This window comes from Notolabrus celidotus, chromosome 22 (genome assembly GCF_009762535.1).
Source record: "Notolabrus celidotus isolate fNotCel1 chromosome 22, fNotCel1.pri, whole genome shotgun sequence".
Taxonomy (NCBI): domain Eukaryota; kingdom Metazoa; phylum Chordata; class Actinopteri; order Labriformes; family Labridae; genus Notolabrus; species Notolabrus celidotus.
Genome location: NC_048293.1, coordinates 9,233,565 through 9,256,722, shown reverse-complemented (window position 1 = coordinate 9,256,722; position 23,158 = coordinate 9,233,565). Strand labels below are relative to the sequence as shown.

At 40.8% G+C, this 23,158-nt stretch overlaps 3 protein-coding genes across 6 annotated transcripts in view; 2 read left to right on the top strand and 1 right to left on the bottom strand.

Moving 5' to 3' along the window:
• rps6ka1 (ribosomal protein S6 kinase a, polypeptide 1) overlaps positions 1-1,814 on the top strand; it is a 49,596-nt gene extending 47,782 nt beyond the window's left edge. For all 3 annotated transcript variants that reach the window (XM_034674577.1, XM_034674578.1, XM_034674576.1), the window contains one exon: positions 29-1,814. In XM_034674577.1, the coding sequence (XP_034530468.1) occupies positions 29-151 (123 nt within the window). In that variant the 3' untranslated portion in view covers positions 152-1,814. The remainder of the gene's footprint in view (positions 1-28) is intronic.
• A 7,745-nt stretch (positions 1,815-9,559) lies between these two features.
• asap3 (ArfGAP with SH3 domain, ankyrin repeat and PH domain 3) overlaps positions 9,560-23,158 on the bottom strand; it is a 28,568-nt gene continuing 14,969 nt past the window's right edge. Inside the window, exons 14-27 of one of the 2 annotated variants that reach the window (XM_034675543.1) lie at positions 22,260-22,426; positions 21,737-21,870; positions 21,509-21,600; positions 21,227-21,407; positions 20,227-20,312; positions 19,981-20,096; positions 19,826-19,893; positions 19,176-19,283; positions 18,768-18,993; positions 18,172-18,448; positions 17,862-18,078; positions 17,570-17,701; positions 17,312-17,435; positions 9,560-9,776 (exon numbers count right to left, since the gene is read on the bottom strand). In XM_034675543.1, coding sequence (XP_034531434.1) covers positions 17,361-17,435; positions 17,570-17,701; positions 17,862-18,078; positions 18,172-18,448; positions 18,768-18,993; positions 19,176-19,283; positions 19,826-19,893; positions 19,981-20,096; positions 20,227-20,312; positions 21,227-21,407; positions 21,509-21,600; positions 21,737-21,870; positions 22,260-22,426 — 1,879 coding nt within the window. In that variant the 3' untranslated portion in view covers positions 9,560-9,776; positions 17,312-17,360. Of the gene's footprint in view, positions 9,777-15,681; positions 17,436-17,569; positions 17,702-17,861; positions 18,079-18,171; positions 18,449-18,767; positions 18,994-19,175; positions 19,284-19,825; positions 19,894-19,980; positions 20,097-20,226; positions 20,313-21,226; positions 21,408-21,508; positions 21,601-21,736; positions 21,871-22,259; positions 22,427-23,158 lie in introns of those variants that run through there. The other variant, XM_034675542.1, reaches the window with a different exon arrangement.
• On the top strand, positions 9,850-10,467 carry LOC117806476 (TMF-regulated nuclear protein 1-like). Its single transcript, XM_034675428.1, has one exon. It carries the CDS (start codon positions 9,850-9,852, stop codon positions 10,465-10,467), a length of 618 nt encoding a protein of 205 aa, XP_034531319.1.

The following is a 23,158-nucleotide window of genomic DNA, read 5'->3' as shown; positions in this document are numbered from 1 at the left end:
CACTCATCATACTACTGATTATCCACAGGGTGCGATGGCGGCCACCTACTCTGCCCTGAAAAACTCCCAACCGACTCCAGAACTCAAGCCCATTGAGAGCTCCTTCCTGGCCCAGAGGCGGGTCAAGAAGCTACCCTCCACCTCCCTGTAGAGACTCTTATAAAGAACAGCCAATCAGCTCACTGGAGACTGACCAAAACTACACCTCCTGGCTCCAACCACCCAGTCAGCTTGCATTGGGGACTCCGAGTCCACACGCCTCTACCAGCCAAGGAACACTGACTGTGGTCCTGCCCCCATCTTGTGACATCACTCGTCCTGCTCTTGCTACTGTATCATTCTCCTCCTTTGGGCTGCTCTTAGCCAATCTTTGGACAAGCAAAAAAATCATGAAAATAGATGGGGGCAATTAGGGCAGAATAAAAACAGTGCAGGTTTGGGCAGATGTGTAAGTGTTGTGTGTATGATTATGTGTGTGTGAGCGCGTTTGTGCATGACCTGCCTCAGAGTCAATGCAGCCATGTTTTGGATTGTGACGATGACAGTTTTCTCTCCTCATCACTGCTGTAATTGGTTGTCATTCGGCTTGCTGCACGCCTGTCTGTCTGCCTGTTTTGTTGTATTTTGTCTTCTTTTTGTAAAGTTGATGAGCTTTATATTACCGGTTGTGCTGCCAAATCAAACTGTGCCGACAGCACGTAACCAGAGTACTGTCCAACTGCTGTTCAATGTTTTTGGAAGAGCAAAGTTAATATGAATATGACACATTTCTGCCACAAATGCCTCTTTTGGCTTGGTACAGCCAGGATATGTGAATTCTGGGAAATGTCAATGCTGATGTTTTGTTAATGTCAATCAATGCTTGTATTTGTTTTACAGAGAGAGTGTATGTGTGGTGTGTGTTAGTTGCATGACTTGCCGAGTGTGGGGTGTCTTGCTGGACTCTGCAGGGTCATGTGCATGGTCCGGTGATGTGATGATGTCATGTGGCTTCCTCGTTTCTCTCCCTCTTCTCTGCTTGGTCAACTTGCTGGCAACCATTTGAGATGTCTCTTATTTTCATTACCACAAAAACTAGTAACATAGGTGGCTTTCTGTGAAAGAAAACTTGCCCAAAGGAACAATGTGGCATGTTAAAAAAAATCTATATTTGCTTTGTTTTCTTGTTTTTCCACTGTGTTTCTTTGATAATGCATATTGAATGCTGTTTCCTGTGTTGGCTGCTTTTGTTGTTGACTGTTTTTTTTTTTCATTTTGTCCAAAGAAAGTGGTGATTAAAAGTAGTAAAAGATACGCTGAGCACATCACAATCTGTGAACTCAGTGCCCCACAGGTCTCTCCTTCTGCTTTGAAATATAAAAGGGCAGAAAGGCTGATATTTTCTGTATTTAAGCACTCCAGAACAGCCTCCCGAACCCTTCAAGAAACATGTCAAATCATAGAGATATGCCTTCACCATGAGCTAACAGTCTTTAATTAACCCTTTTATTCATGTTTGAATTTCTGTTGACTGGCTTCATAGGGTAGGCCCTGTTTTCAGCTCGGTGCCTGGGCCTAAAGGTGAGGCAGAATGTCCTTTACGGATGACACATGAGAAAAAAAACAGTCTGTATACGTGTCGAAGGGAAGACCTGTGTGGCCAAAGAATCAATGAACCAGCTGTCTTACCTCAAAAGGGATCAAAGTGATATTATAATTCTTGTTCGGTGGCAAAACTCCCTCCTTTGACTAAATTTATGGTGAGATGTTATTGTATCATAAAGATGAAGATTTTTATATCTTACAAATATTAAAAATTCAGTTGCTATGACAAACTGTTTCTTGTTGTGCTTTGGCAAAGCTTTAAAGGCACTCCACTGTAAAAGTAGCTTTATGCAAATCAATGGACCAGCTTTTTAGAGGAGGCTAAGGCTACGTTCACACTGCAAGGCTTAATGCTCAATTCCTACTTTTTGCTCAAATCCGATTTTTTGTTTGCCTGTTCACATTACCATCTATAATGTGACCTGTATCCGGTTCCAGTGTGAACTGTTAGCAGCTCTGAACTGCCCCGCATGTACAAAAGAACAGTAACAATGACGTCACATGCAGCTGTTTCACAAACGTAAACATGGAGGAAGTAAGCATTTCTGCCTTTGTCACAAAGTTTTTGTGCAGTGGGAGCCGGAGAATGAATGACCAGGTGCGGAGGAGGTCAAGTGTAAAGAAAAAGAGAGCCAAATTGCTTGTTTCGGCTTTTTGCGGAGCTGTGGCCGCAAATACGATTGAAAGGTCTATGTGGATGCGGACACAAAGTCAGGAGTGGTGGGTCTGCGTTGTTAATAGTTTCACAGTGACAGAGTTTATACACTTCCAGATGTCAAGGGCAATTTTCAATTACATCTATGAGCGGCTCTCCCCAGGACTCCTTCGGCAGGACACTTAATTGAGGCGCTCCATCTCCATCTACAAATTGAAGTGAAAGTATCAAATGCGCATCAAATCTGCCTTGGCCGTTCACACTGAGGTCGCATTGAAAAAAATCAGATCTGTATCTGATTCAGGACCACATATGGAAGTGGTCTAAATCTGGTTTGAAAAAATCAGATTTGGGCCAGATTTCAGTGTTCACACTGCCTCTAAAAAATCTGACCTGGTCACTTGACCCCCCCGAAAAAATCTGATTTGGGCCACTTTTGCCTGCAGTGTGAACATAGCCTAACCTGGCTGTTAGCTATTGTAGGTCCAAAAACCCTTCTCAAGGCAGGTGCTTCTTCTAGCTTTAGCTGTAGAACTGGCAAAGCATGTCCCTTGATAGGCAATTACATACTTAAACATAAAACGACAGCAACGACGTTTGTTCACGGAAGTTTTTATTTATTTAGTACCCAGCAAATTCTTTTCTGGGGTGTCTGCATGTTATCCAGAGCCTTCTACGGCCAGACGTCACAGATGTAACAGATGTAATAAATGAAGATGTGACAAAAATTTGATTTAGCACAGGTTTCCCAAAGTGGGGGTCAGGACCCCCTAAGGGGTCACCAGATGTGAGAATGTATATCTGAAAGTAATACAACCCCCTCCCTGTTAATGGACACCTACATCATTAACTTCATGATTTACAAACCATTAACATCTATTAACTATTAGCTTTAAAGAAGAGTCTATTGTCCTGTTAGCACAACCATGCTATATACAGTGCTATATTGGCATGCTAGCATGCTTGCAGTGACAATGCAAGCATTCTGATATTTAACAGCAATAATAAGTACCCTCCATTTTTGTATCTTGTATCTTTAACATTCGTTTTAGCATGTTGGTGAGCAAAACATCAGCTAAAGAAAATACACAAAAAATCTGGGTATGTATGATCCTCTGGGCACCATCCATTAGCATAGCATTGACATTACGAGAGCTTTCCCAAGCATGGCTAAAATTGAGCAGATTCCACGTGAAAGTTGAGACTTCTTTTAATACATCAAGGGGCTTTTAACTTTAGGAAGTTGTGCACCTCATAGTTACGCTTGATGGGTTGAGAAAATGCATTTCAGTTAACATCTCTCTGTCAGAGCTGATTTTCTGACTAGATTTTATGTAAACAGGGAAGGAGAAAATGTTGGTTGGCTCATGATATTCAAGATTCAACATCCTGGATCTGCCTATAGTGTCAGTCCGGACTTTACTGATAGGTACACCTCAGTGGATCCCCCTCTCTCTCTCTCTCTCTCTCTCTCTCTCTCTCTCTCTCTCTTTCTCTCTCTCTCTCTCTCTCTCTCTCTCTCTCTCTCTCTCTCTCTCTCTTTTCATCTCCTCTATCCCTCTTTCCAACCCCAACTCGGTCAAGGCAGATGGATGTCTAACATGAGTCTGGTTCTGCTAGGTTTCTGCCTGTTAAAGGAAGTTTTTTCCTTGCTGTAACTTGCTAAATACTGCAAAGTGCTCTACTCATGGTGGATTAAGATGAGATCAGACTGAGTTTTACCCTGTCTTGATGTTGTGTCTCGGTTAATAATAAGTATGGTCTAGACCTGCTATGTTGGTAAAAGCATCTTGAGATAACGTTTGTTGTGATTTGGCGCTATACAAATAAAGATTGATTGATTGATTGATTGATTGATTGATTGATTGATTGATTGATTGATTGATTGATTGATTGATTGATTGATTGATTGATTGGATAATGTAATCAGAAAACTGCTATTACTTACATTCAATCATTAATATTAGATTAAATGTGTCCCAGAGGGCTTTTGCCTTATGTTACATTACATAGAAATGAAGTTCTAAACTTCTAAAATTGGTATCAAAGATATAAGTTGAATCAGTGCTCCTCCATAAAGTACATGTCTGTCTGCTTTAACTCTTCCCTGGTGAGCTTTGTGTGTTCCTACAGTTGGTCACTAGAGGGAGTTAAAGTGCAAGCTTGTTTTTCTAATGTTCAACTATAATACTGAGTTCCTGTCCACATAGTTTGATGTCTTTTTGATTTAACATTCTTCCTTACCTTTATTTTTAAATGCTGTGTTGCAAGTTTTGCATCCTACCATTTTAAAAATATATATATATATTATCTAATAAATAATGGCCTCAGATAACTACTACACATTTTTTTTGCCATGTTTAATGTAATTAGATTAGTAGTCATATATGCACAATTTTTTCACCACACAATTTCTGCATGTAAACAGCTCTGCTTCATCTCCTCTCCATCTGCTTCCTCTTGCCTGTAGCATTTAAATTGCCATCATAATCTCTATCCTCCTCCTTCTTCCCCTCCTCTTCATCCTCTTCATGCTCACTTTCCTCCAGCAAGCATTTCAGGAGATTCTGCCTTTCAGCTACAACTCATGGTATCACCATACTTCTACCTGATATTGCCTGCTTCTGTATGTGAAGCAGCACTTGCTTACATAAGAGTCACACAGTAACTGCTGCTCCTGCGTATGTAGTTGCTGGTTTCCCTCACTTGTCTACAGACGTTATTAATGCTGGAGATGTTCTGACTGTACAAAATCATGTCCAAGGTAAATTATTTATACACTGACACGTTTTCATTCTTTGTTCCCTGTTGGGTTTCTGTACTTTGACGTCACTGTACCAGTAGTTCACACTGTAATGAATGACTTCCTGCTCTTTTGCACACACTCACACAAACACACACATTCAAACAGACTGAGTCAGCCCACAGCAGTCAAATGATATTGATTACAGAACAACGGAAAACCAGCATCATCATCATCGTCTGTCTCCTGTCGCTGTAGAGAAGAAAGAGGCGCAGGTTTGTCTCCTCAGTTTACTGCATCTGTCAGCTGACTGAAGCTCTGCTCAAATGTAGACTAATGTTTTCTTTGTTCACAGTATTAGCTTTTGTGTGATCTGATCTCAAAAGGCCTCCTGTCAAAAGCTATACATTTGAACAGGATTTCCTCTTGATGTGAAGAGGTTTCTATGTTTGTTTATATTTTGCTCCAGCTGATGTGCTATTCAAAGCTTCCCCTGTTGTTCTGCAAAGCAAGCACAAAAACCTAATTGACACTCAATCTTAGACAAGCTCTCTGCAGCACATTTCTCCAAGCTAATCAATCATTGTCATGGTAACCAAATGGTACCCCATAATTCCCTGCACACATTTATGGACACTATGCATCCTTCATCTACACACACCACATACTCAAAATTCATGCTTGAGGGAAATTATGTTTGTGTACCCTTCAACCCGTCACTAGATAGAGTGATATATGACACATGTAATGTACACGTAATGTATATGAAGCTGCTCAAGCTAAGAAGGATACCAAACAATAATCAACATTCTGCTAGAAAGCCCTGGCTGCATTCTGTAACATTTTCTCATAGTTCCTATAACGTGCAGAGGAAAAAATAAAAAAGAAGTGTAGTGTGTGAAATCACGTTGTTGTGTCCATTACACTTCCTATACTCATTTTTTTTTTTATTAACTGATTTCTTAACCTGTCTACTCATTTTTTTTTTATTAGAAAAAACACCACTTGCTTTAATTGTTCAAATTAGTCCTCTGTATATAATGTGAAAAAATTCAAATAAACAGATCTTAGAAAAATGTATTTGAAATGTAATTATGGTTTCTGATGGCAGTTCTCTAAGTTCATGAGAATATCCTCACATTTTCACACAAAAAATGTAATATCCTATCTAATATATATTTGAACAATCTAAATCTCCATCAGAAATTTTCAATATTTGACAAAATTCCAGTTCTGAAAATTTCATTTTAAAATTCCTGAAAATTACAGTAGGTTTTGATTCATTCTAATTTTAATCCCTGAAAAAGAAAAAGAGGTTCTGGAAAACATAGGGAAATTTTATTTAATTTTAACTCTGAATTTAAAAGTTTTTATTTTTTTCATTCTTAAAAAGTATCATGAATATCTTTATTGAAGATTCCTGAAATCCCCAAAAAGTTTCAAAAATGATAAATTTAAAATAATCAGAAGTTCCCATTGCTGTGTAAAAAAAAAGTAATTAATTTTTTTAAAAATATGCATTGAAAATCAACTTGACATTCTGAAACTTTTAAATCTTAAAAGAAAAAAAATCAGAAGATATTTTCAGATATTTCCATTAACAAAACTCTAAATTAATATTTTCTATATTTTAATCTAAGATTCCAGCTACTTATCATTTTCTTTAAAATATATCTTTAATTTTCTTATTTCTTTGTTCATTTATTTTAATACTGTCTTAGGTGTGAGCATTCTGATATATACAAGAGCTATACATTTTATCACAGAATCATAATAATAAAATTAAATGTCTAGAGTCTGGTTGCTTCTATAACTAACCAATAAAAAAAAAAGCCTTGTACAGTTCTGAGGACTGCCTGAGGCTGCAAACCATTCAAACAATAGAGGAGTGTTAAACAGAGATGTGTGAAAAGGTTGTTAAAACTGCTGAACAGGGTCTTAAAAACTCACACACCTTCAGGTCCCAAGTTCCCACAAATTATAAAGTGTAACGCTGAAGGCTAACAGCTGAGGGAAAGGCAAAATAAGCATTTTGTAACAGATGGGTTGAGGTAAAGGCACCCAGATGTGCACACTCCTCCCCTTGCACTCACTCCAAACGCACACCCAAACTGCCCGGATTAAAGTAATCTGGAACAGTGACTAGGGGAAAGAGAGATTGAGAACAGGCTTTTATCACATTTTTTGCTAAAAAAAAAAAAAAGAGAGGAGAGAAAAACAGAGTTAGAAATGCTAGAATGGGACACGTGTACTCTGCATGGATTTTTCACTTGAATTAACCTGGTGTACTCAATAAAGAGTCAAGAACAGCTTGTCTTGTGCATGTTGCTGCTTTCAGTGTGCTTGTATACAGACTGGAAGAGTTCTACATGTGTTTGAGTTGGTCGTAAGAGAACAGATTGTATTTTTTTGGTTAGGCATCCTTGTGTTTACAGGCAGGCCAAATGCTGCTCAAGATGTTTGTCAGTGATGAAGGCAATCTGTGTGTGCAGCTCTGCAGGCAGCATGTGGGATTAGTTTAGATTGAGTGGTTTCGAACAGCGGGATGTTGTGTAATCAATTTAAATCTTCCAAAAATGGGCATCATGGTAGAAAAAAAACAACCCCGCTGTAGCATCTTGTCTGATCCCTTAAATCTTTGCTGACTCAAGCTGTAGGGTTGATATTGCACAACTGTATTAAACTTGGGGGAAATTGTGCAACACATGCAACTCAGCATCATCAGGCGTCACTGCATTACTCTTATTCAAGTGGATAGTGGATATTCTAAAAACTTGTCCATCCTTTTGTCCTTGGTTTCTTTTCAAAATAAAAGTTTTCTTATGAGCTTTTTGAGATTTTCACTCGATAGTCAACAACAACTGTCTTTGTCGCTTTAGTTTTCTTATCCTGTTTGGGTCTGATTGCCTTTTTCTATAATCTTAAACAGAGGAATTCAGACTCTTTGGGGCTTTTGGTCATCTTTTCTTTATGGAGGTACATGCAGTACAACTTCCAAGTGTCCATTTAGATCCTCTGTCTTTATGTTTCCCTTGCTCTCTCTCTCTGTTCTCTCCAGAGATCAGGAGGCCGGTAGAGCTGAAAGCAGGGCAGGAACAGTCAGTGCTTCTGCTAATGCAATGCCAATCCTGAGATAAAAGCAAGGGCCTGAGTGAACACTCAAATATGCATGCACATGCATGAACACCTTTGACTTGCTAAAAGCTTCTTTGTTTCTCACTGAAGGGAGGCAAAAATGCAAGAGTATGACCCTTTATAATCTTATAAAAATGTGTCTCTTGAGTAGGAAAGAGACCATATCCTGTGTCTTACATCATACTTATTATATTATATCAGCCACAATGCTGCTGAACCAATCAATATTTGTCTAGACTGAGAGCTTCAACACAGCTCTCAATGGAGTAGAAATTACAGGAAGCACAGAAAGACGAAAAATCAAGGTATCATGTCAGATGATTTAAGTACATACTCTCAGTTCATTCATGTCAACATTCATTAAATATCGCTGCATCAATTCAGCGCTAAAACAGGAGTTAACCCTTACATTTTTTTAATGTTAAAGTCTGGCTGTAAAGGAATTACATTTTTTTGGACAGGTTTACTTCTTCACCTTCATAGGGCAACAGAACAGGTAATGGATTAATAATAAACATGTTAATATCCAGAATTATACATGTCGCAGCAGACACCAAACATCAAGGGACTGCAGAGATTGCTTTTTGAGTCAGTTCTTTATATCTTCTAACTTCTGTTCTGCATAAATAGAAGATTTAATTAAGGAACCGCAGCAGTATCTGTTATATTAAATTGAAATATGGATTTAAAAGGAGGCACTGGAAGCGCAGAGAGGATTACACACAGTGGCATTTTTTTTTATAAGCCCTGTATGATTTCTTGTTACCATGCATTAATTTTTTGTGTGTGTTGTGCAAGAGAGTGGTATGAGTTTTACTAATCAATCAAATTCACAGTGTGTGAATGCAGTTTTGTGTTCCTAAGCCAGCGTATAGGCAACCAAAAAGCAGTTTCTAAGCAACTGTCAGTCTGCATCGAAAGCTGTTTTAGTACTGTCCAATTTGCGTCCACACTAGCAAGGGATAAAGCACTATTGTTATTTGAGAAAATCTAAATGTGCATACAGCTGTTTATTTGCATGTCTTTGTTTGCGTGCAACAATAAATGTGACTGACAAAAGAAGATGTTGTTTTTAGTAAAGCTGAGAGCAGTCAAATAGGTCAAAAAAGAGGGAGGGAATGTGTGGAAAACGAGTACCGGGAAAGGCTGATAATGCTGAGCAGCAAGGTGATAAAGAGGAGAGAGGGAGAGAGAGCGAAAGGAGTGTTACCCCTCCCTCCTGCTTGTGCCATCTGATGCGGAGACGGTGTTGCTAAGGGCAACCATTTGAGCAAGAGACAGGGAGATAGAAGGACATTTTGGGATTGTCTAGGGGGTGCAGTGGAGAGGCTGGGAGAGAAATAAGAGAGAGGAGAAAAAACCTGCTACTTCTGCATTACCTGCCTCGCTCTGCCTTGCCTGCGTGAGCTCCAGATGACGACAACAGAGCAAAAACACAGGCAGGCAGAGGACACGACATCCTGCCAGCATCAGCAGCAACGAGGCAAGCTGCCCTATCATCAGCTGACGTGCAGCCAATGAGCTGCCAGGAGGCTCCTCCCCAGGACAACCACTCAGATGCAGAGACAGCACTCGCCTGGCTCAGATCTCTTATTAATGAATGGAGCGGCTTTCAGGCTGGATCACTGAACGTCTCTGCACTCTCCTCTCTGCAACTCTCTGCTGAGACACAGGAAAGAAACAACACTGACAACCAGGAAATTAGCAGCAGAAGAAGAGTTTAACGGCAGCAATGAAGCGACGACAAAGAAACAGAGACACCCATGATGAGGACATGGCTGCAGCTATTAAGAATAAGGATCCACATCCTGAAATCAAACCGCCGGACTCACCTTCACCATCATCATCCTCTCCTCTTCCTCCTTTAGCCATGCCACCTTCTACATCAACCTCAACCCTCCTGGCCCTGGCCTCTCCAGCCACCCGGCGCTCCATTTCCATGGGAGACTTCCGGAGGGTAACAGGGGCGCTGCTAGCTGGTTCTGAGCCCCCATCCACCTCTGCCACGGCCCCCTCATCCAAACTGGTCACCCCAAGCTCTAGCATGGAGTTCGAGGCGGCTCGACGGCGCCTCCTGGAGGTGGAGGAGCGTCAACGCGTCATCAGAGAGATGGAGCGGCGACTGGAGGAGCTCAGGGAGGTGTTCGTGCGCTCGGAGGAGGAGGTTGTGGTTCACGGGGAGCTGGTGTCGCGGATTACTACCGCAGCCCAGCAGGGGGAGCTATACGTGGCGGAGAACGGACAACGGCTGAAGAAAGGCCTCAAGTTCAAGAAGCATCGACCCACCATTGTGTTCTCTTCTATGCTGGGACTCCGCACGTGCCTCCCCTGGCCCGTAAAACTCAAATAGGACCAGAAAAAGAAGTTTACATTTCCACCCCTGCTGTAGAAATGTGCTTTGCATCATCTGGAAGATAGACTTCCATTCTTAAGCTATCACTTATCGACACAGCTGCTCTCAAGTTTCCACCTTTCTGCTCTTGTATCCTGAGGCTGGTCCTCTTGGTCTTTAGAGTGCCTACAATTATCACAAATGCTAGTAAGGAGCTTCCTGTTCTGTGCATTTCCAAGGAAATTCTTTTGCTAGAGAGCCAATCAAGCTAGTACCAGTGCAATGTGTACAGGATGTCCTTTTGTCTTCTTTGCTTTCAGAGCTACTTTGCTGCTTTCAGGGTGATACAGGAGAGATGGATGATTCATGGGGCTCGGATGAGTCATTTTCAGGTGATGTGGAAGGAGAGAATCGAGACCGGCCTTGCTGTACACCTCCTAACTTATGCAGCAATGAGTGAAAAGCTAACGAGGATTATGTAATGCAAAACTTCTCCTCAGAGTAGAGGTAGAGGAAACAAGAAAAGAGATGCAGTGACAGCGGAGTGAAGGGCAGTGAGGGAGAATCAGAGGTGAGGCTATGGTAGGGATTGCTGCACTGTTACATAAAAACACGAGTGCAGGAAAAGAGGCAACATGAAAAAAAGAGAGAAAAAGTGTTGACTTTAGATGGCATATGCAGAAAATGTGCCTTCGCTTCTCTGCTATAACAAACAGTGTTTTTTTAAGAAGCATAAACAAGACAAGGCAAAGGAGTAGGATGAGATGAGTTGGTGCTGGGATGATTCCACCTGTGGCCTCTTTTTATCCAGTCACCTAGCAACCACTCATCTCTCCATCCTAAATCCGCTTTCACAAAAATACAGAATGTATTCAGCAGAGCACTGAACAACAGAGCACAACACAACTAGACAGCTGTACCTAGAAGGATTAAGGAACTGATTTATCAGCTCTAATTTTTCAAAGTAAATTAGAACTCAACATAGTAGTGATGCAAGGCGTTCATTTATTTGATGACTAGGGAATGCATTTAGGTTATGTCATGCATGCATAAGCAAGAACAGCTATGGTTGGCCAATGCTGTTTGCCTAATGTGTTACAAAGGCAGGCTCTTTAGAGCTTTAAGACACTGCACAAGTATAGTCTTTAGAGCATTGGTAGAAACAAAGGTTGTTAGGCAATATAGAAATATGTCTTTGTTAAAGGTTTCTTTGTCAAAGCCAAAACAACATGTTTTGAGCAATCTCATCCCACATGCAGACGATGACCTGATTTCCACTTATAGAAATCAGAATCATTTTTGGCCCAATTCTTCCCTTTCTTCCTCTGATGTCTCCTCTCTTTGGATTAGCATTGACTGAGTATCTCCTGTATTCATCTGTTCCACCAAACCAATCCTCGCTTCAGCTGCGTGAGTGTGTGTGCATAGAAAGCACAGCCAATACACCAGGGATGTCTATTTTTGGTACGGGAAGGTTATGGCAGAGAGGCAGGCATTCAATCCTGGCACTGCGTTGGTTTGAAAAAGCATGTATAGAGATGATAGTTTATGTTTGAGTGTGCTACTTTCTACAAGGATCATTTTGCAGTTTCTGCAGATGGAGAATCCCTGATGCTGCTTTGTTTGTTCTCCTGTCATAAATAACCTCACTGAAGAACAAAGACAGGCACGTGGTTTGATTGTATCTTTGCTAAGGTTTCTAGAAAATCATTGTGTGCACTTAAAAGTTCTTAATTCTTAAAGGTTTTTAATTGCACCCTAGCAAAGATACGCATGTTTGGACATGGTACTGCATCATTTGAGATGCAACAGAGCTGCTCTTTGTCTGTGTCAAGTCAAGGGTGGTGGTAAAAGCACTGATGTGTAACTCGGACAGCAGGCTGTCTGTATCAGGGATCCTGCAGGCAAAGTGGGAGGAAAACGCAATGCATGTAAATTTGATGCAAGGACAAAATGCACGAGTTAGAAAATGTAGGTTGATGCAAATGAGATGAATCAAGTCAAGTTAGCCTTGGTTGTTTTCTATTCTTATTATAAGGGCTTAAATGATCGGGCTGTGTAAGTTTTGAGAGCATATTTTAAGGGGCACTTTAACATTATTACACCATTAGTTTAGTCCTCTTGGAAAGGACCCAATTTTGAACCATAAGAGGACAAAACTCTGGACACATTCTTCCTTTTTATTTTGTTAGTCACGATTTTTCCAAATTCATGGACATAAATATGGAGTCCCCTCTGAGCTACAAAAATGTTACAGATTCACTGTTACCGTTAACGTCCTCAGCTGTCAGATCTCTGATCGCCATTAAGACCTTACCATTGAATGTTCACTCTCTCTATAGAAGCATTCCACATGGCCAAGAGAGTACTGCTTGCTGTCTCTGTGCACATCTATACCAAACAATATTCAGCTAAGCTAGTTAGGCTAGCAGAATTAAAGGGTCTCCTCGGCCTTAAAAATGTATTCATGGTCCTATGAACATAGCTGGAGATAATACTGCATATACAGCTGGCCTATATATTGCGTCATTCATATGCCTTATGCAGCGTTTGTGCATTGGCAAGAATTGTTGAAGAGATGAAGGAGGTGGTAAACAGAACAACTCATGACCATCACAGACCTCGTCAGTTTCTGAAATGAAGAACAAAAATCTCATGCACTGTTGTGAGACTACACCGTTTGTGTTTTTCTATAAGTGAAAAAAGAAGACTACATTTCCCAAAGATCTCTGGGCCCACTTGCAGAATGAATGTAATGTTAATTTTTACTTCAATGTTTCGTTATTCCATGAAACACTGTTTATAGAGTTCATACATGCTGTTTGAACCTGTGGTTGGCATTATGTTTTCTTTTATATTCACTGACAGCCCAAAAATATATTTGAAGTAGAGACTACTTTTTTTTCAGCTCTTTCATCCCTTTATTAACACAAATGCTGGCCAATCACAGGTCCAAAAAACTTCCCTTATTTTGAATTATCCTCTGAATGTTTTGATATTTTGTGTTTGAATACGTGATGTAGGATCTTTCGGTTCTGTTGGAGTAAAGGCAGGACATTTTCTTTTCCTTGAATCAGGTGTTTATGACCTGTCATCGACAGTGTGATAAATTATTTTATTAAGCTGTATATTCTACTTCATTATGAATGTTAAGTCAAACTCTACTTGGAAAATGTTATTTGCTCACTGCAAACAGAATGTTTGGAGTCAGTTTGCTGTCAGGTCCAGATGTTAAATGAAAACTAAAATTACAGAGCCTTCATTTAAAGAATTTAAGGAAGGTTTATGGCCATGTGACACAAAGACAATCGGCTTTTAAAATGTATTAGAAAAGTAGCCAGACTGACAGTGAGTTGACCCCAAACCTTTTTGTTGTACTTGCACTGCTTATGAAATGTCTTTTGCTTCCTGCTGCACATTTAAAGAATGAATGTTCTGCTATCTTTAATGCTTCAATTTACCACCACTTATCTAAGTTTCTTCACGCTTTGTTTTACTTGAGCAAGCAGCTACAATGTACAAGACTAGTAAATGTTACAGATCTCCTTCAAAGCATAATCAGGTTTTGTACAATAGGCTGAATTATTAGAATAAATAATCTAAAAACAAAAACTGTTGGAGAGATTTCTTTATCCTTCTGCTTGAAAGTGTTAACATGAAAGTGTTCCAGGTGGGACCTCTAAATATTGCATCCTCTTGCTGTTCCGTGGCAGCCTTTGGAAGTAAACAGGGTCAGAGAATGACCTGTAAAGGCTAGATACAGTCGTAAAGAGTTACTCTGGAGTAAGCGTGTCTGTCACAGCCTCTTCTCAGCTGATGATGCCGTTAAATGGATGTTAGATAACATTGAGTTCAGATGGAAAGAGCATGATTACTGGAAATATATCCCATTTCCAAGTGCTCATTATAGCAGACATGGATTTGTGAAGTTCCATTAAGCTGATGTTTCTGCTGTTGCTCACTTAATGAGAGGCATTAACCATGTAGAAGGCTTTTAGACAGGCAAATCTCCATATCTAGAGAATTAGAAGTTAAAGCGTCCTGTATTAAATTTCATTTTCAGAGATTACTCACCCTGATTCATAAAAACTTTACACACTTATATTATCATAAATTCTAATGGGAGACCAAAGGAATTATTTTCTTCTGCTTGGGAACTAAATCCAGAGATTAGTCCTGGCTTTATATATTTCATGGATTACTATTATTCTTTACAGTGTGTACAGGACATTGAATTATACCTTACATCATGTGTATTAATGAACATAAAATGATGAGAGAATTAATGAATGGACACATTTATGATACCATATTCTATATCATAAATTTACAGGAACTACTTGTTGTGATAGTGCAGTGCCAGAGTTAACAGTGGGAAATGTGTGTGTGTGTGTGTGTGTGTGTGTGTGCACAGGCCACTCAGCTGGCAGGGCAGAACAGGCCTTGGCATTACCAGCCTGGCTGTCAGCGAGGTAGCCCGTTATATAAGTGGCAGGTTGGAATTTCATCATCCTGGCTCTGAGGCGAAGGATCAAGGCTGTGTAATGTCCACATGGAGATAAAATGAGGCTGGAGGGGCAGAGAGCTACAGGGGAAAACTGCCAGCAAGATAGATGGAGGAATGTAGCTTCAGGGAGGCAAAAAATAGAAGGATGAGGAGTGGGGGAAAAGATGAGATGATGCCAGAAATGGATGGAGGAAGTTATAATGCTATTTTCAGATATAATCAAAAAAGAATCCTTCATTTCACTTGAATATGCTCCACATGGTAGTTTAAAACGGATACCGTGACTTTAAAAGTTTTTAACTATAGATCACAACTTGAAGAGGGGTTGTTCCTTTAAAAACTGCACCTTTTCAGCTTCAGGTAGAGCTATGCTAGGTTTCTACTACAATAAAATAAAAAAAATAATTTTGTTTGAAGATTAAATAACCATCGGTGGATTTTGCCGGTATTAAACTCTGAGCTCATGAGAGAGTTTGAGTCTGTGGGTTATCAAACATTGGACTTCTGGTATCAAAGGCTTTAAGTCTGGGATTATAATAAAAAACATTTTATATAATCCAACAGTACTGGATTTTGATCCATTTTATTCTCATCCACAGTTGACAGCATTTATCTATCTGCCTTTGTTCAACAACTATGTTTTATAATATACCTTTCCTGGGAGTAGGTTTAATATGCAGCATTAGTCCACTCAACACATCCCATATATAACAATTAACACCTACTTTACACAATAAAAGCAGTATGGCACTTTATTAACATGTTTTAAGGTTTGTTACAAATATACTAGCTAAAACAAGTAGATCTACTTACTGCTGGGTTCCTTCTTGAAGCTGTACTCTAATGAGCTTTGCCTATTGATCGATAGCATAAGGAGATGACATCAGGAGAAACAGTGACAAGCAAACAGACGACTCACCAGGTTGCTCAAAGTCAGGAGTGATTAAAGGCAACCTGCTTCCTACTGTGTGCTCATCACTGTCAGTGTTTGATTTCAGTTTTATAACAGAGGATCTTTTGAGAACACTGATCATGTCTCTAATCCCCTTTTCTCTCTCTGACAGCCATTTGGACAAACAGATCCCAGGATAAATGCAATCAAATCTGAGGACATCAAATCACCAAAATGAGGCTAAACTATATGTTATGATACAATCCTTTACAATGCTTACAACACATAAAAACAGGTTATATATACTGTACATCTGTGGACATTTTTAGACAAGTATGTACAACAAATTGTGTCATAGATTTGAAATGTTACATTTGGCGTTTGTTACTAGTATAAAAAGTGGAGCAGTTGCCCCATCCCCCCAAACACACACACTCCCAAGTCTTCCCTTTAGGTTCCTAAATCCTGGGAGCTGTTCAGTCCATGCTGTAGAAGTGTTTCACACACATGCAACAACAGTGTGTGTGTGTGTGTGTTCACTGAATGTATTACAGCAGCAGGGTGCTGTTACTAACAAGCTCTTTCAAAGTGCCATTTCCTGGTATAGCAGAGTCTTTTTCCTATAACAGCGCACCGTTATTCCAGGTTCTCCAGAGACAAGCAGCTTGGAGCCAGAAGAAATTAGATCCCCCCCCACTCTTCATGCAGCCGGTGCACGGTGCCCAGATTCACGATGGTGAGCTAAAGTTTCACATCTCTCCACGGGTTTGCCCAGACGCCTGCCAGTTTTGTTGGAGACAGACTGGCAGGCTCAAAGCCACTTTTAGAGTCCCAGGGCAGGCTGCAACAAACACTGGGCAGGTTTGGAGCTCAAACCATTCTCTCAGTACACCGTGATTCAAAAAGACAAGGAAGGTTCCATTCACAACTAAAGCAGCTACATCCCTATACAGAAGCTGGCTGTGCTCATGTTTACATATCTGCTAAATCTTCAGAAGTCTTCTTCTCTGTGTAAAGTGCCTTTAAGGGTTTTTTTCCCTGCAGGTAAGTTTTGCCTCTAGGAGCAGATCCCAGAACTGCAACATCATGTGTCTTCAGAGCACTTTTATACCCTAACCACAAATGAATGCATGCCTTTTAACAATGGTTCATGGTTTTAGACAACTGGAGAAACATGATGTTGTCAGGAAACAAATGATAGACCCACAAATAATGTCATGTATGAGAAGTTTTTTGAGGCTGCAGAAGCTTTTTGTCCCCTTATGTCTCCATCATGAGTAAATGTTTGAGAGTAAAATCTCTAAAGCGGTGTCATTTGATTCCTCAGGTATCCTTTGGTTGGTATATCCTCGCACAGACATACTCTCATTTTTTCAAACATTTTAGTCTCAGCTTGAGTTTGGATAAAAACGCTGTCCATCCACTGTGTGATGACTCAGTACACCCCATGCTGGTTTACTTGCCTGGCTATATAACCATACATTAGGTTTGTATGTTAATGTTCATTCTGTTTCAGTCCGACAGTTTGTGTACATAGTTGACAGGAAAGGTCCCATTCCGGGTTGGATCCCCCTCTATGTGACCAACCTGTGGGCAAAAAGAGTGATATATTATTTAAGATGTTCTCAGTTTAAAAGTTTGAGTTATTTTAATTATTTCACATCATTTCCCAATGCAGGAGTTGACGCAAATAAAAAAAAAGAAGTTGTAGTTGCACTTACCCACCAGTGGGGGTCACTAGTGGCTGTGACCACAATGATCTCATCTTTGAAAAAGGCAAGCTGCTCTGTACTGACTGCCCTGCAGTCCACTAAAGCCCTGACACGCTTCTGATGTGGCCTGCTGCCAGACACCTGCAGGAGACATGATACATATTTCAGTGTGACACTAACAGATTTACTTGATTTATTTCATCTCACAGCGTTTTCAGATTCTTCACAGGACAAGTTCTGTTAAACTGCTGATTGTGAAATGGCGTTGAAGTTGAATGAAAAGTGATTTATGTGATTGTACCATAGCATTCCTGCGGGGTCGTGGGACACAGGTCACAGTGGGTGAGGGCGGTGCTGGTGCTGGTGCTGGAGTTGGAGCTGGAGTTGGGGAACTGTTCCCAATTAAGCTGCAGTAGAGTTCCTCCTGACTGCCCACACAGCTGGGGGACAATACACCACACTTCCCCTGACTGCCTCCTCCACTGCTAGTCCGACGATACGATGTGGTCTTCTCTGAACTGGAGGGTAAAGAATGTACATGCAAACTAAGGATCAAATTAATCTGACTAATCATCTCAATTTCAGTAGAATAAAAGATGATAGTTTCTTACCTAACAGGCCCTATGTGACTCTGAGAGGATGTTGATGTGACACTACTTTGAGAGCCAAAACTAGCACCAGGTTGGCCCTCTTTCATCCCCTTCGCTAGACCTCCTTGTCCATGGAGGGACCTTGGTGCTCTGCCTCCTTGGCCTTGGTTTTCTGTGTTTGGTGAATGTGTGCTGTGTCTTGCTTGTGTCTGGGGGCTGGCAGAGCTGGGGTTAGAACAGCGCCGTGGGACCCCATTGCTTTCCTGTGTAGTCACAGAAATCTGGGGGTCTGAGCGACCTGTGGAAAAATACATGAAGTTAAAAACTGGAACAAAGCAATATTGTACTTGTTAAATTAATTACAATATTGAAAAAACAATATTAAATAAGAAATACATATTAAATAAATCATATAAATATTAAAAATAAATGTTAAAAATAGCATTAATCTTCAACTATTTTTTTTATATTCATCTTGCAAAGACCCTAAATTAAAAAATTACTCTGAGTTTTGAACTAACTTTGTTCTTCTTCATGAACTAGTGAACTAGTGTTTCTAACATAAAGAGAAGGGGTTTGAGGTTTATATTGGAGACAAAGACAACAAAGTTCTTCACCTCTCTGTATGGATTTAGCTGGAAGTGGTGGTGGTGGCGCTGATGCTCCAGATGGGGCGCTGTTGGTTGGAGGATTTCTGTATAAGAATTCTAGATTCTCATACGTCTGACACGGCCTGCTTCCCGGACTGCTGTTGGCACCGTTAACCACACTCCAGCGGGAAAAGGAAGAGCCGCCACCTCCGTTTGTGGCCGAGGGAGAGCGGTTTTTGGGTAAAGGGCTCACCTGGAAAGGAAACCAAGGTTAGTGATAGTTTCAAAAAATGTTTGTTTCTCCTGTCAAAAGTGATTGCAGTGGGAAAAAATAACACAACATTGATTTCCAAACATTGAGAAGTTTCTTAATTTGACATAGACAGAAAGTGGGTCATGAGATTGACTGTGTTTCTGTTTGTGTGTGTTGTTTACCCTCTCATCCAAGTCATCCTCACTGTCATAAAACTCCTGAGACTGTGTCTCCCACATGAACTCCACGTGGATCTGTGAGTTGAACTTCCCATTCTGGGCCAGTTCCAACTAAAACACACAAACACAGGAGCACAAATACACATATTACACACATACAGTAATACACACTGAATAACAGGCACAGCTATGATGCAGTAACTGTGTATTTGGCTCTGTCTAATCAGATACACTTGCTGCAGAAGTAATGATATTAGTTCCTAGTAGTCATCCTGTATTGTTGCTCTAAGACTAATACAAATGAACAATGCAAACTCTACACAGCAGGTCTGAAAAACAAGGCTGTGCAGGATCAAACAGGATATCACACAAAGCAGGTCTGATGTAGCAGGGCAGATGGCCGGTAAGAAAATAAAACTAGTTTATAAATGATCCACAATGGGACCTGATGAGGATAAGATTCCTCGTCTTGGGAGTGAGCTCTCAGCCGAGCTTTGCTGCACAGGGAGTTATTTTAAGGTAGTGTTTCCAGCTGTGGAAGTTGTCTTTCTGGTAGGCATTTTTATGTTGCAACTTGATTCCTTCTGTGTGTGTGTTCTTCAAATGTATGAATTACAGTCGAATAAAAAAAGAGAGAGAAAGTTCAGTCTCACCAGCTCAGCACATTGTGTGTGCTGCAGCCTCCGAGCGACATCGAGGGCAGTCTCTCCTGCTGAGTTCACTGCAGAAGTTGTAAAAGAAGTAATGATTAAAGTATTTACTGATTTCAGTGGGTGATGAAGAAAGAGATTAAAGGGGTTTATGGTACCTGTTTGAAGTGCTGCCTTTGCTTTGAGGAGTAACTTTAGAGACTCCGGCTTGTGATGCAGGACGCTGTAGTGAAGAGCCGTGTTTCCTTCTCCTGTCCTCTTCTCCAAACAGTTGCTGGTGAGGGAATATAAAGTAAAGACAGATTGGTTAGTGTTGTCAGCTTTCTAAGCAACATTACTCATCAAAAGCTTAATGATCTGCATACAAAGGCTAGATAATCCCTGACTTATTGTTAGTGTCTAACCTGTTCTGGCAGAGGAAATCCACCAGTGCCAACGAGCTCTTTTCCTCCAGACGCACAGCTAGATGAAGAGCAGTCTCTTTGATCCCCTTGAGTGACATAAACAGATATAAATTAAGCAAATCCGTTCACCATCATTAGAAATATTTAAAATTGTAATGTTAATCAGTGGTTGAATTTTGTGTTAAACAACCAGATCTGAAAGGACTGCAGTGACGCAAATGTAAAAGATTGATTGTGCAACAGCAACTTTGTGTTTGGGCTCAAGCTTTAAACACTATCTGCTCAAAGTGCAAATAGACGAGCAGAAGAAACACAAAAGTGCCTGCGTAATTCAATGAGCTCGTCTCACTTGTTCTCAAGAGACATGAGCTCTGACCTCAAAGCTGAAATAATAAACGAGGGCCAACCAACACAAACAAACACTCACATTTACGCACACACAGAGTGAAGTCAACGGTGCTGCACATGCTACTTATGCTGAGCAGGAAGTGTATGACAGGAGAGTAGAGGGTGATTAAAGACGAGGAGATGAGGAGTTGTAGAGACAGCAGAGGCGGAGGGAAACGAGATGAGAGGATGAGGAGGGAGGGTTTGGATTAAAGGCCAGCAGAGATGGGAAGGCCTCGGACTTCCCACCCACATGAAGCATGCACACTAGAGGACAATTAACACATACTTTACATACTGTATCCATCCACACTTCATACATACTGTATGTGGTGACATTTCTTAACCGTGTAGAGGATTTGATTCTATTTTTAGATATTTGAGCCACCTTTCTTAAGTTCTAAGACTTTTTTTTGACACATTCAACAAATGTGTGTGCAGCTTTAAACAAGCTGGGTGGGCGGCCTCTTCAGGATGTAGCTGCCATTCAAACTAAATACATGACATCTGTGGGAATGTTATAGTTTAAATTTGTCACAACATGCATTTCCAGCCGAACAGGATACATTTCAGGAAGGGAAGCAGCTGTGGAGTTTCAATAAATTATCCTCACCTGTCCATCAGGGAGTGTGAGCGGTTTGGCGAGCTCTGCTCCCTCTGCAAAGAGCTGCAGAAGAGAAGTGATGTCACGACTCCTCACTGCGTCATACAGCCGGCCAGGATCTGCTTCTTCCCTGCGCAGGACATACCGGCGCTCGGCGTACTTTGCCACTATGTACTCTTTTCTGGCATTCCTGATTGGAAAATGGGCAAGGATGAGAAATAAACAAATGTTTAATGGAACTAAATCAACATTTTTTTCTTTCTTGATGAGCTTTAAATATCAGAAACTCACATGTCACTATGTGGTAATGGTTTGATGGAGTCATTTGGAAGGCCTGCCTCCATGATGTCATTGAATCTTGTGTTGCCAATACTGACTGCCAACTGAAATGACACAAAGATGCTACTTAAAAAGCATTTAATGAAGAGCAGATGGTTACTTAATATCTTTAATTAGTAAATCCTGATAATATAAAATCCACAAGGACTGTGTGGGTTTATTTTTATGTGATTTTAGTACCAGAAGCTCAGATGTGCTAAGTAGATCCAGAGTAAGGGACTGGATCCTGGAGTAGTGGACTCCCAGCTCTCTGTGGATGCCGGAGCACTCTATACATGTCAGGATGCCCAAATTGGTCGACAGCCATGTTGGATCTGAAAGAGAAGTTAACAGACTTTTAGAAACAAAGCTTTAATCAGTAAATCCTCATAGGTTAAATACAAGTGGTTGGAAATGATCATGGTTTGATCTCCTTCTTCAGAAAAGAAGAAAAGGGTTCGCACATCAACTTCAAAGGGCAAGTGCGTAGGAGAGAAGTAAGAAGCTCACAAATTTTGAGTCGCAAGAATCCGGCACACTGTCCAACTTGCATATAAAAGAGTTTAATTGCAACGTTTCAGTGCTAGATCTTCAGTGCGTTTGCCCGATGAAGGTCTAGCATTGAAACGTTGCTATCAAACTCTTTTAAATGCAAGTTGGACAGTGTGCAGGATTCTTGCAACTTGATCTCCTTCTTCAACATCGACAACTTTGATTGGCTGACCTGGGGCTCCACAGTCAGCACAGGCCTCGTTTCCAGGCATGTGTCGGAGCTCGGCGATGATTGCTCTGGAAAGTTCTTGAAGCCCGCTGTCCTGGAGGTGGAGTTGGTCTCCTCCCAATGCTGTGTTCAAGGCCTCTTCTTTACTGTTCTGCAGCACTGACACCCAACTTAAGAACAGAGACACATAGAGATCACAGTAAATGAAAGAAGCAGGGATTTAAGTTTTCACTCTTTACATCTTGTAACAGCTCACTTTGGGCGGGAACCCTTCAGTTTATAGCATCAAGAGAAACCAAAAGATTGATCATTTCAATCTTCTGCTCAGAAGATCAATGGCATCCCACCATGTGTTTTGCACATGTGCTCAGTTATTTAATGATTAGTCATCATTGCTCTCACTTTCTAAGTTTCATGACTTCTACCACCCAGACTAAAACCTCACATCTTTCATCTCTGAAGCTCTGGTACTTTTTCCCTTCAAACTATTTCCATCTCCCTCTGTCCCCAAGCTCACACAGCTCATCACATCAAAGAATCTGCCTGGAGGCCCTCACACAAGTGAAGGAAAGAGGACAGAAAAAAAGTACCCATATGCACTCCTTTTCACAAAACAAAGTTCCCCTCGCTTGATGTTGAAAAGAGAAAGAGCTAGAAAGAGAAATCCCCCCCAACACCAGCTCGGCCAGGGGGCTCCTCAAGTACAGCTTCTTTTTGTGCACCCTTCAGTTTCTTCTCCTTTGTGTCCGCTGTCAGCCTAGTTTTTTCTTACCAATGCTTCTTTTTATTCCACATCTTTCTTTCTAATTTTCATCTGAACACATCTCTCAGGGATCTGTTTACAATCTTTGCTCCTCCTAAATGATCATTTCCCAGCTGCTTTCCAACAAACAGCCCCAAGT

Excerpts from the sequence above, each read along its gene's own strand:
- LOC117806476 (XM_034675428.1), top strand. The coding sequence starts at position 9,850 with ATGAAGCGACGACAAAGAAACAGAGACACCCATGATGAGGACATGGCT.